The sequence below is a fragment of the Urocitellus parryii genome, chromosome 9 (genome assembly GCF_045843805.1).
Source record: "Urocitellus parryii isolate mUroPar1 chromosome 9, mUroPar1.hap1, whole genome shotgun sequence".
Taxonomy (NCBI): domain Eukaryota; kingdom Metazoa; phylum Chordata; class Mammalia; order Rodentia; family Sciuridae; genus Urocitellus; species Urocitellus parryii.
In genome coordinates, this window is record NC_135539.1 from 131,830,586 (window position 1) to 131,846,654 (window position 16,069).

The window sequence follows — 16,069 nt, forward strand, 5'->3', positions numbered from 1 at the left end:
TCAAGCGGTAGCTTGCTCGCCTAGCGTGCATGCGGCCCGGGTTCGATCCTCAGCACCACATACAGACAAAGATGTTGTGTCCGCCGACAACTAAGAAAAAATAAATAAATATTTAAAAAATTCTAAAAAAAAAAAATTTAACTTTAAAGATAGCTCATGATACATGTATCAGGGCAATATTTTAAAAATAGATAAACTTGTTATAATTTTTTCTTACCACTTTTCACCCCTTCTGTTCTTTCTCCTCTAAAGCTCAACTTTGGGAAAAAAAAAAAAAAGGAGGAGGGGAGGGTGAGGAGTGTTTTCTTTAAGATTCTCAGCCTTCAAGGAGGGTACACTATGTTCCAGCAAGGGAGGCCCTTAGCCAGCATCTCTAGTCCAGAACTTGCCCAATAGGTTACAAATCTATTGCCAAATTATCCTTCTCTCCAAATGGGTTTCCCTTAAGCCAAGGACCATGCCACTGGATGAGGGCACGTAGGGGTCTCGTGTCCGGGACTGGACTGGTCTTGGGATCTGCATGTGATACTCCCTCACGGTGCCTGCAGGACTTTAAGGTTACCGAGAGACACTGGGCTCAGATGCTTAGTTACCAAGCTGAATCTAGCTCAATATCGAGTCTTCCACATTCACTCTCCAGAGAGTGAGGGCAGAGTTCGTGCTTCTTTTGCACTGAACGATTCTTTTCTTCATTGATGGGTATTTGAAACATGGTCTCTCTCAACTCATCTCCCAGGTTTAGCCTAATTTCCCTAATCCAATTATTATTAATTTTCATTACTGCAAAAGCCCAACTATGACATTTTAAATTCTAGAATATTCCTGCACATAAAAGGGCTTTAATGAAATGAACAGAACATGGCTTGTGAGTGGTCTTTTTTATTCTAGGACCAATTCCTGCCCAACTGCTACCATGAGCTCGTCGATTGCCCAGGACATTGCCTTGTGAGGCCACAGGGAGCAGGGGAGACGGTGTGAAAGGGGAGACCAAGCCACACAGCACCAGCTTCCACGGTGGTCAGTGTCCATGTATGTCCCTTAAGGATGAAGGAAATCTGGCTCTGTGTGTGAAAATCTACTGATTTCTAAATGTTGGCCAAAATTTCCTTCTCCATTTTCTTCTTGAAACAAAGGTGTGTCCAAGGGCAAATCTCTGTATTTGATTCTGCACTTCTAACAGCAGAAAAGTCAGGAAAATAAAGCCCTGGATACCACACAGTGCCTGTTCCATAGCAGCTATTTAGTTTTTATTATTATTATTAACATTCTTCTTAACTCCAGGAAACCTATACATGATTCTGCTATTGAAAGGACTCCAAACCTCCACATAACTGGAGATTTAAAATGCCAACACAAACTTTGGCTCTTCTTCTTCATGGAATCCCATCTCAGAAAACAACCTTTTTTAGTCATTTATAATTTGTTTAGATTAACAAACAAATTAATCCCATTAATCCACATTCAATCCCATGACAGATTCTAAAACAAGAGGAAATTCTATCAGTATTTTTATTATTCTTTCCTTCTCTTATGTTTAGACTTGCTCAGTTTTACATCTAGAATGTTGGGGTTGTTTTTTTTTTTTTTTTTTTCATTTTTATTTTCTTGCTTCCAAATTTTGGGCCAGCTGTGAATTTCATAAATATCTTGTCCAGTTTTCATCAGGCATCCTTGACACAAATGTAAGTGATGGAAGTACAAGGGTGTCTTGGACATTCCCCAGGTCAGCTGTGAGCCATTAACCAACAGTGCTTTTGTTCATAGTAGAAGCTTGGTATGTATTTGTTGAGCAGCTATTATGTGCCAGCCCTGTTCCAGACACTGCAGCAAACAAAACCAGTAGATGTCCCAGCCCTTGTGAAATTTACATGAGATTTGGGGAGTGAATAAATAAGATAAATAAGGAATATATAGAGACAAGATTAGGATATTGATATTTGTTAAGGAAAAATGCATGAAACAGCATTTAGCAAAGTTAGGTACGTAAGATGGGTGGGAGAACTGAAAGAGCTATATGCTGGATTACTACATTATTTCCGTGCTGCTACTTGTCTGGTTTATGATCTTTGTCCACTTATTTATTGAGCACACTGATTTTCTATTAATTGTCATGAACTTAAAACTATAAACTACTTGCTTATCATTTTGTTTCACCCCCGCCATGATAAATTCTTTTCAAAGTACTTCATGGATATATTTTTGTTTCATTGATTCTTACTCCTTTCCCCTTTCCTTCATCTGTCCTTAGTCAACAAGATGTACACTTATTTCCTTCATTTAATAAATATCACCTTATCTAACAGGGAGGCTATTCAGGGTGCTTGGACCCTCAGATTTTATGAGCCAGAAGGTTTCAAAAAAGGGTTTCTGGTGTTTAATTTTGCCAAAGAAGTTATTAAACAGACATATTTATTTGGTGTTGTCAAACATTGAGTGCATTATCCATGTTTGTGTATTATTTCCCCATGAGCCGGCCTGGATCCAGGACCTGGCATTAGATCTAATTCCCATATCACCGTATCAGAAAATATAGAAACAAATCCGACTTGAACCCGGAACAGGCCCAAGCCTTCACTAGGTCAAGAAATCAAAATAGTCAGGGTGCCCGGCTCCTTTCACTGAACTCTCGGCATCACTGAACTGGTTCTCACCGTCACTCTTCTCTGACAATTGATTTATCCCACGCTCTTCCCAAACCTCTCATCCTATGCTCTCTCTGTCCCTCAATCCGACTCCCCCAAATCCTTAACTGTCGGCCAGGTTCTTCCCACATCTGAAGGAATGCAATTCATCAAGTTCACTTCAAGCCCCACATAAACACTGCTGAAATGCAGTCATTTTATGCAGATTTTTGCATATTTCTGTAAGGCTCACAAAGCCTGGGTGGTAATTGTGTCTGGCTGTGTGGTGTGCTGCTTCGCGGCTTCGCTGGCACTTACGTATTTATTATAATAATAACCATAATAGCACAGGGTTGCTGACCCACAAGGTGCTTCTTAGGAAAGAACGAGAGGCAGCCAGAGGCAGGCTGATCCGCCCACTGCCACCCACACTCACCGGGAGACTCAGATCAAAGGAGTTGGGATCCCTCTGTAAACAAAGGAGCCCTGCATGCAGAATCCCTAGGGCTCCCACCCCTCACTGAACACACGACTCCAACAGGTTGGGACAGGAAGCAAAGGGGCAAAGGCTGTTTCCAAGCTGTAGACTTTGGAGAATGAAAGGAAACAGAAAATGTTTCCTAGGGTTGGACTTGGGTGAGCCTTGGAGGGGGACCGCCACCAATGGTAACCGTTCATTGAGAACTCATTTTAAATTTCCCATCAGAAATATTGCCCTTTCCAGGCAAGGAATTACCAGAAATGGTAATGAACTGGCATAAATACAATCATCCTCTTTCTATTGTTCCGAACTTAAAAACATGCCAGTTTCCACCAAGGTGCTCTAATTGCCATGTTTGTACGATTTGTGAAATCGTACTTTTGAGAGCTCTCACAATAATCACAGAATTAAAAATCCTAAGTTTTGTAAAACCCTGAAGGTGTGGCCCATGCCACACAAACTTACTTCTGGCCTCTTCCTCTCTCTAGGTCTCTGGACCCCAGGAGGCACCAGCTCTGGGCCACCACCTGTGGCCTTCAGGCTTGCCTTTGCCTGGGGCACTCCCTGCTCCAGCTCTCCCCAAATCCATTTTCCACACAGCAGCCAGAAGGTTCTTTTTAAGACTGTGCATTTCCCTTGGATAACCTTCCAACAGCTCCTCCCTTCTCTGCATGCTTGGGGCACGCCAACCTTGCCTCTGTCATAGCATCTACCACTTTCTATCCTGGATCATAAATATTTTATGTTTATTACTTAGTTCCTCTTAGCATCTCTCACTTTTGCACTCCAATGGTACCAATACAGAGCTTTACCGTGGTTGTTGGAGGATGCATTCATGAAGGGGTAGAGAAAAGAAGGGAGGAACACAGCAAAAAAGGGAAGGAATGGAGGGAGAAATGCAGGCAGCCAGACTCTAGGAATGGCCAAACGAGGACCTGAAAGCCCTGAAATTGTCCAGACTAGAGTGACCCACTTGGACATTTCCCCAACACAACTTCCCAACAAATTTCCCCAGTGCAATACACAAAGTTTTTTTGTTGTTTACATATGTAGCATTCAGTGTTAAAAAAAAAAAAAGCAATATTTCAGAAAAAAGAAGAAGAAAGAAAAAAATCCATGGTGAGATGGGAACAGAAAGAACCGTGAGGGGAACTGGTATTTTCAATTAAAAGGAGCGCCTGGGGCTTTCTGCTCACAGCACGGGAATGGTCTCTGCCCAGGAAGTGCCCTTCTGCGGTCTGAGCCTGGGGCTGCAAGCTCTCTGCCCCCACCTGGAAGGAGCCTGAGATCAGCGGGCAGCCACCGGGCAGGGAACAGGTAGCTTGCTTGGCTGCTTTGGGGCTGTGTCAGGAGCTAGGAATTTGGGCGTCGTGTTGGAACCTGACAGTGTGTGCCGGCTGTGATGACGTCGAGTTCTGTGGCTCTCGCTGCCATTTCAGGTGCTTAGTGCATGAATATCGACTCAGCGAAACAGCGGTGCCATTTAGGTATAAGTGACCTGTAATCTGTGAACGAATCCAAGTATGAACCACCTAAAGGTGACATTCAGTTCCCTTCCTTGGCCTGGGGTTGTGGCTCAGCGGTAGAGCACTTGTCTAGCCCGTGCGAGGCCCTGGGTTCTATCCTCAGCACCACATAAAAATAATAAAATAAAGGTATGATGTCCATCTACAACTAAAAAATAAATATTAAAAAAAAACTTCCCTTATTTAGAGGAAATAAGAGACACCAAAGCTTTCCCTTGGATACGGTGACAACTCACTCCGGGTTTCCTCTGGCGTCTGACCTCTCCATGGAGATCCGTTGGCTCCTTGCTTCCTCTAGCTCTAGGTGTTGGTGCTCCTCAAGTCCCTACCCAGAACCCTGGTGACTCCTCACCCTCTCCTCCCTCCTTGGCCAATCCCATCCAAGGAAAGGGTTTCCATGGCCTGATAGGGGCCGACTCCCCAGGATGCTTCCATCGACTGCTTCGAGTGGTCAGCGCAAAGCTCTTTGAACGAACAGGTTTAAAACCCAATCCGAGACTGTCATGCTTCAGGTTGAAAGCTGGAGGCTGTCTACCCAGGTCCCCACCTTTCTCACCTGCTTTACTGAACCTTATTGCCATAACCTACTAACGTCTCAAATCCTGGTCTGCTGCATTGGCCGGCTTTTCATCACAGTGACAAACCCCGGAGAAAAGCACCTCGAAGGAGGAAGGCTTTATTGGCTGTGGTTTCAGAGGCTGCAGTCCATGGCTGCTGGCTCCATTGCTTTGAGTCTGAGGTGAGGCAGAACACTATGGCCAAAGGGCATGGTGGAGAGAACTGCTTACCTCATGGCAGCTAGGAGGCCGACTGAGACAGAGAGAGAGAGAGAGAGAGAGAGAGAGAGAGAGGCCAGCAACAAGATACACTCCCACAGGGCACCCCTCCCAGTGACCTACTTCCTCCAGCCACGCCCCACCTGCCAACAGTTCCTCCTCCTCTCAGTATCCTTGAATCCAAGGAGTGGATTAGTCCACTGATGAGGTTAGAGCCCTTCCTTATCCTTCAATCACTTACTTTCCAAAAACCCCACCTCTGGACATTGCTGCCCTAGGGAACCAACTGTTCAATGCATGAGATTTGGGGGGACGTTCCCAAGCCACACCCTAACCTCCGTCTCACTATGGCCATGCTAGGCCAAATCCCAATCACCTACAGACTGCTATGGCTTCCTAGTGGAAATTACTGCAGCTTCTCCCGCCTGCCCCCACTCCACAGCCAGAGAAGCTTTTCAAAATACACATTTCCAAAACCTCTCTGCTTCGAGCTCCAAGATAGCTTTCCCTTCCTTTCAGGTTAAACACAGAATTCCTTAGCATTGCCTCCATGACTACCATGGTTTTACGCCACCCATTTTTTTCCAGCCTCATTTTGTGTAACATTCCAAACAGGGACATGGACTTCACCGCTCTCTCACTCATTCACTTGTACTTCATTTTATGCCCTTACTTCCTCTGCTTCTTAAAATTCTTGATTTGTAAAGGAAAATCATAATAGTGGGGAGAGGTAACTTGGAGCTAAAAACTCAACTAGCTTACCCTTTGTTTGTTAAGGAGTTACACAAAACTAACTGAACCGATCTATGGGACACTACCCCCTACTTCGGAGTCAAAGGACTGGTCTGTAAACTGATCATCCTTTTATACTTAAATACAGTAACGAGTACTTCCATGAAGTCAGCTCTACTGAGGTCCTTCAATAAGAAGTCCAGATTATAGCTCAAAATGGTGAATGGAATTTAAGTTGAAAATAGTTTTTGTTTTTTTTTGTTTTTTTTTTTTTTTTTTGTGGTACTGGGGATTGAACCAGGGGCACTCTGCACTGAATTATATCCCTAGACCTTTTTAATTTGAGACAGAGTCTCACTAAATTGCCCAGGTTAGCCTCAAACTTGGGATCCTTTTACTTCAGCATTCAGAGTCTCTGGGATTACAGGCATGCACCACCACACCCAGTTTATCCTAACATTTAAAAAATTATTTTTACAAATATTTGAATTGCACAGTACTTATGACTAAAGAAAGACACACCTGCTATCTATCGGTTTGGCATCAAAGGCACAGCAAGCTATGATCTTATTTGTAAAAACCAGTCTTCGAACCTGAGCTACACAAGATGAAAAAATATTTTTAATATCATGCTTACATGTGATCATGAAAATGTTTATATGTATTTCTGGTTTGAAAACATCTTGCATGGAATGTTTCTTTCTAAATTTAGTGTGTTTCTCGGCTTGAGTGAATACTTCAAAACAAAAGCTGAATATTTTGTCATTAAACCAAACTTCATTTGGTCTTGAACTTTATGGTTTAGTGGGTGAACACGTACTTCCAGTTTTATCTTTTTAAAGAGCACCACAATGTGTTTTCTAGTTAGGATAGGGTATTTCCCTCGCTAAGGGACCTTTAATGCAATCCTCTCTCTCACGTTTTGGCAGCCCACACAGCCAGAACCCCAGGTACCTACTTTGCCTGATCCATTTGCTTCCAGGGACATGTAACTGTCCCCCAGTGTAAGTGGGGCTGCAGCCTGATGCACAGTGAGGAGCCAAATGACAGCTTGGCTCTGATCACATGGGCAGCTCTGGGTGACGGAACATGGGTAAATCTTTTCAACTCTAAATTGTCTAAGTCATCAAGAGTCTATGAAACTGAGATCACCACATTTTCCTTTTGAACGGTTATGAACTAAAAGGAGGCGCCTATGATCAGCCAAGGGTTCATAATACATTATGTCACAAGCCAGACTTGCAAACTCGCATGTGCAGTGACTCAGCCCGGGGAGGACTGCGCCAGGAGACCACACCTGGAGATGTTTCCCCTAACACCGGGACACCAGCGCCCAGGTGAACTGTGTGGAAAGGAAAGAAAGTTCCAGTAAACAGGGGAATCAGGGGCCACAAAGGAACGTCATGAGGATGAAGGCAGAATCCGAGGGCTCAGTCTGAGTGGGTTCAGAGGTAAAGAGAAGCGAGGAGTAGGGCCCAGGAGTTACACCCGGCACCTTTAAAGGCATCAGCTGCAGTGCTTGTGGTAAGGAGCTATATGAAAATATTCAGCCTCCAACATGGCACCCCACGCCCCTCTGATCATAGAAATAGAAATTTCTCTGTTTCTATGAGGTTATCTATTTTAAAAAGTCATTCCAATATAGAAAGACAATTTGACTGTTATAAAGCATCTGGGCCTTTCCTACCCAGCCTAGAAAGAGGTCACATAGGCCCCTTTAGGAAGCAGCTGAAATAAAGGAAATTATAGAGGCCCGTACAGCAAGAGGTGACACCTGAAGCAAATGAGACTAAAAGGAGGGAAATCACATTTTGGGAGTCTGAATAAAGAAATTTTTTTTAAAAAAAATCTGATTTATATGGAAAAAAATTGGAGATAACTGAACTACACATTAAATGTGATTTTTCAACCATTTAAATTTGTGTTCTGTTAGTTCCTTTAAAAAAAAAGTTATCTAATGAACAAATATTTCTCTTTAAACCTTCCATTAGTTTTGTGAATAATATGTTTTCATACCAGGAAGTTAGCCGTGGATTTTTTTTTTTTTTTTTTTTTTTTTTGGTACCAGGGATTGAACTCAGGAACATAACCTCTGAGCCCCATCCCCAGCCCTATTCTGTATTTTATTTAGAGACAGAGTCTCACTGAGTTGCTTAGCGCCTCACTATTGCTGAAGCTGGCTTTGAACTCACGATCCTCCTGCTTCAGCCTCCCCAGCCACCGGGATTACAGGCTGTGAAACTGTGCCCAGGAACCACGGCCTTTTTTCTTTTGCTCTATCCTTCACAGACACACTTAGATGTGTGTGTGCTTACCATGCACTATTAGAATACTCAGTTAGCTGGGAATGACGGTGACTCGTGTTCATTGGGGAAATATGTTTGAAGTGCATTTGGAAAATAATCTTACTTATTTTCTGAAAAAAAAAATTCCATTTGAAAACAACAAATTAAAACCACATTGGTTGAAGTTAGAAAAATGAATTAAATGGGCTCTTGGGAGCTTGGCCATCAAGAAAAGAAGGACAAAGTTTGGCCCTTGAAACACTTGGGAAACTCTGAATAATAGAACATGGACAATTTTTTCAACTCAAATCCAAAGCCATCAAGATTTTGGTGAAGGGTTCATGTCCTTTCCAGGGACAGCCATGGGCAGAAGCAACAAATATCCCAGTAGAGCCTGGCCACAAGTCTGCATCGGGGAGTAGGAGCAAGGTGTCCTATACCTCAGTGGGACACCCGTGCTGCTTCTCCAGGACCACTGCTCAGCCACGTCGGCTATGGCCTTACCTCTGGTCCCTAGCAGACCTCAGCTTGTGAAGACCCCCTCCTACCATGGTACAAACTCCTACATGAGGCCAGAACAGCAGCTTTAGACTACTGTTGGACCCTCGGCTGTTGCAAAATAGAACTGAGACATAATCTTTAAATATTCTGAATCCCCTCTTACCAAGAGCAAAGTAGGCAGTAATTTGAAATAACAGTATGTGCAAAGTTCATGTGGTCATCATTCTGGCCATGAAACTGAACTCTTCCTGAAAGACTCCAATAGTCTCCAGCAGGGACAGAAAAATAACCTCTAGACACAGCTTTGCGATGGTACATGCCTGTAATCCCAGCGGCTCAGGAGGCGAGGCAGGAGGATCGCGAGTTCAAAGCCAGCCTCAGCAAAAGCGAAGTGCTAAGCAACTCAGTGAGACCCTGTCTCTAAATAAAATACAAAATAGGGCTGGGGATGTGGCTCTGTGGTTGAGGGCCTTGAGTTCAATCCCTGGTACCCCCCCCCAAAAAAAAAAGAATATTCCACAGGCAACTAAAGAACTGAAGCCTGGCCCAGCCCTTCAGTGCCTCCAATTCCCATGTGTGAAAGCAGTACCGCTGCCGGAGCCCAGCTCTGCTGTGGCCCATTGTGAGAATCTAGGCAGTCAATGAACCTCCCTGGCTGTCATCTTCCTCATTTACAAAAACAGAGGCTCTTTCAGAGAACCCTCAAGATCTACTCTCATTTTTATTCTGAAATACTGTAGTAAGAGAAAAAAGTGATGAAATGTAAATCTTTCTGTAAGAAATGTTCCATGTAAGTGCAACTGAACATTTGGATAATTTATCTACTTTTTTAGTTAGTTGTAAGAAATGATTTGGCAACAGCTTGATTTTCATTTTTTTTTCAAATGTAGAAATTCATATTCCCACAATAAGTAAAAATAAAATCTGGAAAAGACACAGTTGGAATTCTATAAGTGGTCTGCAAGCCCCGAAGAAGTCCAGCCTATGGCTACCTTGACCAGCTGATTGCCACCTCTCTCCTCTGATAGGACAGACAGGAAAGACTCAAGCCCTTGCATTAATCAGTGCTGGAAGAAAAAGATTTTCTTCTACTTTCATTACTGTGATATAAACAAATGCATGTTCGTCCAGCAGGGAGAAACATATACAGACACAGTCACCCCCAGACACTGAAAAGACAGCTTTTGTCCTTGAATATGATTCAAATATTACATCATCTATCTGGAGATTATATTGGAACACAGCCCCAGGAATGATTCCCAAATTTACTAGACTTAATCTGCAACTAAATTAAAGTATCCTTGTATTGATAGAGCTACTATTTCTACACTGTTCTGTAATAGATGATTCAAGTCTTGTCCTTGCAAATTTCTCCAGGAAAAACAAATGTCCATACGATTGAGCCCTAAGAACTTAAAAATAAGAAACATGTTCCCAACATTGCCTCAGTGCTTTGATTTCATGCTGACGTTCCCATAAACACTGATCACACGTCAGCAATTATCCTCCTCAGCTTCTTGGACCAGTGGAGCTAAACCAGTGGCTGCCCCCGGTTCTAGAAGTCCCAAATTTATGCCTACATAGGAATTTCCAGCTCATGCGCCAACCCAATTCCATATTTCTGTTTACTTTATGTGCTTAAATATAAGGTAGATGTTTTTGTTTTTCCAAAATTATCCCTCGGGGGAAAAAAGAGATCACACTTAAGTCCTTTTAGAATTTCACATATTATAAGGCACTTTCCCAGTGACTTAAGTGTTGTTTGAGGAAGACATGTTAAGCTAAGTGTCCTCCATCACTGTATTGGGTACTTATCAGTAAGAAAGAGGCCAAGCCCTCAACACAATTCTCATAATTGTGCATTCTCCTGAGTGCTGAGATTGTGGTAAATAAGTTCAAGATGATATGCTGCAAAGATCACAATGAGTACCTCAGGATAATTTGTAAGCCTTTCCAAAGTTTTGGAAATTGCATACTTTCCAGTGACAGTATCCAAAAGAGATTTAGGACTTCTATCAAGTCATCTAGCTTAGAGTAAGAGATTATGAAAGTGGCTTTAGAAATGACAGATGTGAATGGAAAGAGTGAATGTGATTACTTCATGAAATGTGAACAAATCAATACGGATATGTTAGTATTTATTCTATAAATTACTGACTTTAAATATGTCTGTGGGGCTAATTTACTAAATTAAATACTAAGAGATGTTTAACTACTGCGTCTATATTGTTAAATGTTTTCAACATCAAGTTGGCCAAAATTATTTTGAGGGGAGTCAAGGGGGAACCTTTCCATTAAAAAGTGGGGTCACCTGGTGTTCTGGGCATATCCTAGAGTGACCGATTTGATGAATCTGTATGATGAGGTCTATGAGTGACAAAAGGGAAGAATGACATGAAATCTGATCTGGGAATCCCAATCTGCTTTGGGTCGTCACTTGTGTTACTGAGTTAAAAATTGGGGCTCATTTCAACCAAAGTAGAAAGACTCCTGATCACATTTCTTAGAGGTAAAAGCCTTGCTATAGTTTTGATTTGGAATTTCCTTCAAAGACCCAGTATGTTGAAGGCTCATGGTGCTACTGGAAGAGGTGGAGCTTTGGAGGTAGGGCCTAGAGAGAGGTTTTAGGTCACTGGGGCAGTGCCCTTGAGGGATTGTGGGATCTCTCTCTGTCTCTCTCTCTTGTCTCTCTCCCTTCCCATCTCTCCCCACTCACCATAAGGTGAACAGTTTTCTGCACCACAAGATTGATGTACCCAAAGGCAGAAGAATCAACAATCATGGACTGATATCTCTAAAACTGAAGCCCAAGTAAATCTTTCCTGTTTTCAAGTTGATCATCTCATGCATTTTGTACAATAAAGGAAAGCTGACTAACACAGGCCCTTTCAAAACATTCACCACTTGAAACCCAGAAGGCAACTTGCTGACATTGGGCCCTCGCAGGGCCCTGGTAGTACTCACAGTAAGAGCACTAAGGACGGACAGGCTGTTTGCCAGGCACCAGGCAAAGTGCTTTTCATGTAAAGATCACAATAATTCCTCATGCTCATTTTAGAGAAACAGAAACTGAGCAACAGACGGAGTAGTTTGCTCAAGTCTCAAGGTAAATGGGTCACAAGGGTCAATGACGGGGCTAGGATTTGAACCTGGGCTGTCTGACTCCAGTGCCTGCACTTCTCTGCACAACACTCTAGCTCTTCAACTATTTAAATAACAGGATCCACGAGGGAACCCACACCTTTCCGGGGGGGAATCCTTTCTCCTATCCACGGCACCTCTTTCCCAGTATTAAAGCATAGGAAAAGCCAAATGAATGATCTATCACATTGGTCATTCTTAAATGACCAGTGTTGTTTTAGTCCCCATCCCTTGTACAGACACATTTGGACATCTGATGCCAGCTATTACGCCTCGGCTGCTGAAATTCCTCCTCCCACTAACAAAGCACTGGTCTTCTTGATTCTCCTCTAGCCTCAGTGCCCTGTCGTATTCTCCTTCATTGTTCCTCTAGCTCTTTTGGGGTGTCCAGCTCGTCTCCCTCTACATCCCAGGTGATCTCATCTGTGACCAAGGCTTTGCTTTCCACTTGTGGGCTCTCAAATTTCTCTTCTCAGTGTCTAAGACCATAGCTCTGACCTTCATGGGCACGGCTGCTCATCTCCACTGGCGTCTCTGATTCAGCAGATCTCCACTCATGGCCCAAGCTTGTTCCCAAATCGAATCCTCCTCTTACAGTCTTCATTCCCTTCACACAGACCCAAAGCCTCAGATCCACCCTGGACTCTTCCTTATTTCTCTCAATTTCCCCTTACTCCTAGCCTTAGTGCACACTTTCTGGACTGCCGAATTTTTTATTTCACCGTGTGAGCGTTTCTGTAATCTGTTTCTTCTTGCGTTTCCACCACCATGATGGCATCCCTCACCATCTCTCACTCGGATTACTACAGTGGCCCTTTATTTGGCTTTCCCATCTCCATCCCATCCTCCAAGCCCTGAAGTGAGTGACCTTCCGAAAACAGATCCAATCATACCCATCCAAACCATCTGCAGCAATTCTGTGCCCCCAGGGCACCATCCTAACTGCACAGCCTGCCCACAAAGGCCCTTCAAGACAGACCCATGGAGTCATTTCTCATCTCACTCCTGTCTCCTCACTCCTTCTCCAGCCATGCCTCTCCCTGGGAACTCTGGTCCCAACCACTGGAGCTGGAGGCCACACACTCTCACCCCATGAGCTCCTGAAGCAGAGCCCTTACTATTCTCACTGGTCTCTGGGCATTAAGTTCACTACACCTGTACTGCTGCCTGCAGACTTTTTAAAGAAATGGGGTTCGGGGTATTTTAAGGCCATTCACCATAGTTCTCCAGCCTCTCAACAACCCTGCAAGGTTGTATAGTACTGCTGCTTCCACTCATCAGGCGAAGAAGCAGACTCCAAGTAGTTGAGGAGCCTGACAATGTTCATAATAAGGAACCAGTAAGTGAATGGGTCAAATTTGCAGCCAGGTCAGGCTGACTCCAAAGCTTTTATTGAGACCAACCCCGAAAGTCTTGCTGGCCACATCTGTTATCACAGCTTTACCTGCAGCAGAACAAGCAGTAAGTAGCTTCAGCTTCTACATGGGTACAGCCCACAGGACCCTCAGATGCGGGTCACTCTGAAGTGGGGCAGGTACCATACCTTCAGCACATGCCAGCATGCCATGAATGGAAAAGTCTAAGCACTCTTTCCCAACACCAACCTGTTCGCATTTTCTTTGAGCCCCCAAATGAATCTTTTTGAGGAGGGAACCTAATATCTTAAGCAGACTACCTCCAAGGTAGGAGAAAGGCTGAAAATGAGCCTGAACATTGCTTCTAACTTTGTGTCTACATGGGCTGCTCAGAAGCAGTTCATTTTTGCCAAGGGAGTCCCAGCTTTGTGCCAGGGAGTCTGATTTTATTAAACAATCTATAGCAGTCCACATATTTATTTTTGTTACCTAATGCTAACACACATGTATACATTCAACTGAAGCCAAGGGGAAATTCGCTCTAATAATTATCAGGTTAAATATATATATATATATATAGGTTGGGATTGTGGCTCAGTGGTAGAGCTGCTTGCCTAGTGTGCATGAGGCACTGGGTTCAATCCCCAGCAATATATAAAAAAAACTAAATATACAAAATAAAGGTGTTTGTGTCCATCTACAACTAAAAGTATTTTTTAAAAAATATATGTAATAGTGTACATTATATGTGTGTGTGTGTGTGTGTGTGTGTGTGTGTGTGTGTATCTTGTTCCCTCACCTTTATAATGTGGTCAAAAATAGTCTCTAAGAACCTCTGGATCAAACAGATGGAGCTGGCAGTAGCTGCCTGTGTGCCCTGGAGCAAATCTACTTCCCATTTCTTACTTTTTAAATCAAGGGATTCTAAGTAGTTGATCCATAAGCTGTCCCTTTTTAATTCTAGCATTAAGAAAATATTCCTACTTTTATAATATTTCCTACTAGGATACAACTATTATCCTAACCCTAAGGGAATCTACCCTTCATGGCCATTTTCATACATTTAAAAAATTTTTATTGTATATATTTAAAGTATACCACATAATGTCTCAATATACTCATACATGGTGAAATGGTCCAAAGTCAAACAAATGAACATATTCATTATTTCCCAATTGCATTTTTTGTGCATGTAGCAATCATTCAAGGTTTTTAAAATTAATTAACTTATTTGTTATTATGGTACTGGGACCAAACCTAGAGCGTTATTCATGCTAGGTGAGTGCTTTACCACTGAGCTACAACCCCAGCCCTTTTTAATTTTTTAAGACAGGGTCTTGCTAAATTGCCCAGGCTGGCCTCAAACTTACAATTCTCCTGCCTCAGCTTTTCCAGCAGCTGGGATTAATTACAGACATGCATCACCACACCTAGCTCATACATGGTTTTCAAAATAGCAGCCAGGATAATAGGGTGAAAGTTCATTCCAAGACAATTTTAGGGGAAAAAAAAAAGACTGTAATCAATACATGGTGTGAAAATTGCTCTTGGCTATGGATCTACTGAATAAATTATTGAAATGCCACCAGAAAGCAATATAAGTGTGAAAACTCAGGGTAATTACACACGAAAATATCATGGATAGCGATAAAACACCCGTTATGTGTTATATGTGGTCTGAGCTGACACACACATACAGTCAACAGTTGCTAGGTTCTCAAAAAGTTTTGTTTAGATGAACTTAACTTCTCAAGACATGACAGCCACCGGGTGCCCTAGATAGGATCAAATGATAGGACATAGGTGTCCTATAAATGCGCGTTGAATGAATAATGCATGAAAAATTATAAAAAGTAATCTTATACAAAAGTTAAAGGATGTCCCATCCCCAAAATGGAACATGAATTACACGATTACTGAAGAAGTTCCTTTTCAACCTTCGTGAAGTTCATAAGCCGTGGCAAGATTCCCACCCGAATCCCATTAATAAAACACACCCTGGGAAAACATTCCTATACCTATTACTGATTAAACAGGGGCCTCTTCGGGGAAAAAAAGAAGAAGAAAAAAAATCAAGAAGAAACATTTTAAAAGTAAGGAAAGCACACTTTTTAAATCGGGATTTTTCTAATATTCCTGTTATTGGAAACCCATCCCTGGAGGACCCCCATATGCAGGGGAGAAGGGGCTGGGAATCCTCAGAGGTGCTCAGCCCTCACCATCTGCAGGGAGAGGCAGGTTCGCAGCCAGGGCTGTCGCGGAGCCCACTCACCTTCCTTCCTGGAGGTGGCCCGGGCTGCGGGCAGGAGCAGCGAGACGCAGAGGCAGCAGCGGAGCCAGAGCGCGGGCATGGCCGGGCGGGGGTCGCTGCCCGGCGCCTCGGCCGCCGGGAGTCCTCGGCGCTGCGCTGTGCCTTCCCTTTCCTTGATCAGGTGGTTTTATCGACTCTTCTACCTGACTCAGTCCTGACAGGAAGAGAGCCTGTGTTTCAGGGCGTGACTCACCTGTGAACAAGGAGGACCCAGCCCTCCGAGGCAGACAAACAGCGCACGCGAGCTGTAAAGGCGCTCCCCGGCCCGCTCCCCCCGCGCCTCCCGCAAGGAGCGCGCACACCTGGCCGAGCCAAGGGCGTGGCGCAGACACTGTGGCCC

At 43.5% G+C, this 16,069-nt stretch overlaps 1 protein-coding gene across 1 annotated transcript in view; it reads right to left on the reverse strand.

Annotated features, from left to right (window-relative positions):
• Positions 1 to 15,769, reverse strand: part of Lamc2 (laminin subunit gamma 2) — a 58,178-nt gene extending 42,409 nt beyond the window's left edge. Inside the window, exon 1 of the mRNA XM_026392887.2 lies at positions 15,691 to 15,769. Within this exon, the coding sequence (XP_026248672.2) occupies positions 15,691 to 15,769 (79 nt within the window). The remainder of the gene's footprint in view (positions 1 to 15,690) is intronic.
• Positions 15,770 to 16,069: the final 300 nt, after the last annotated feature.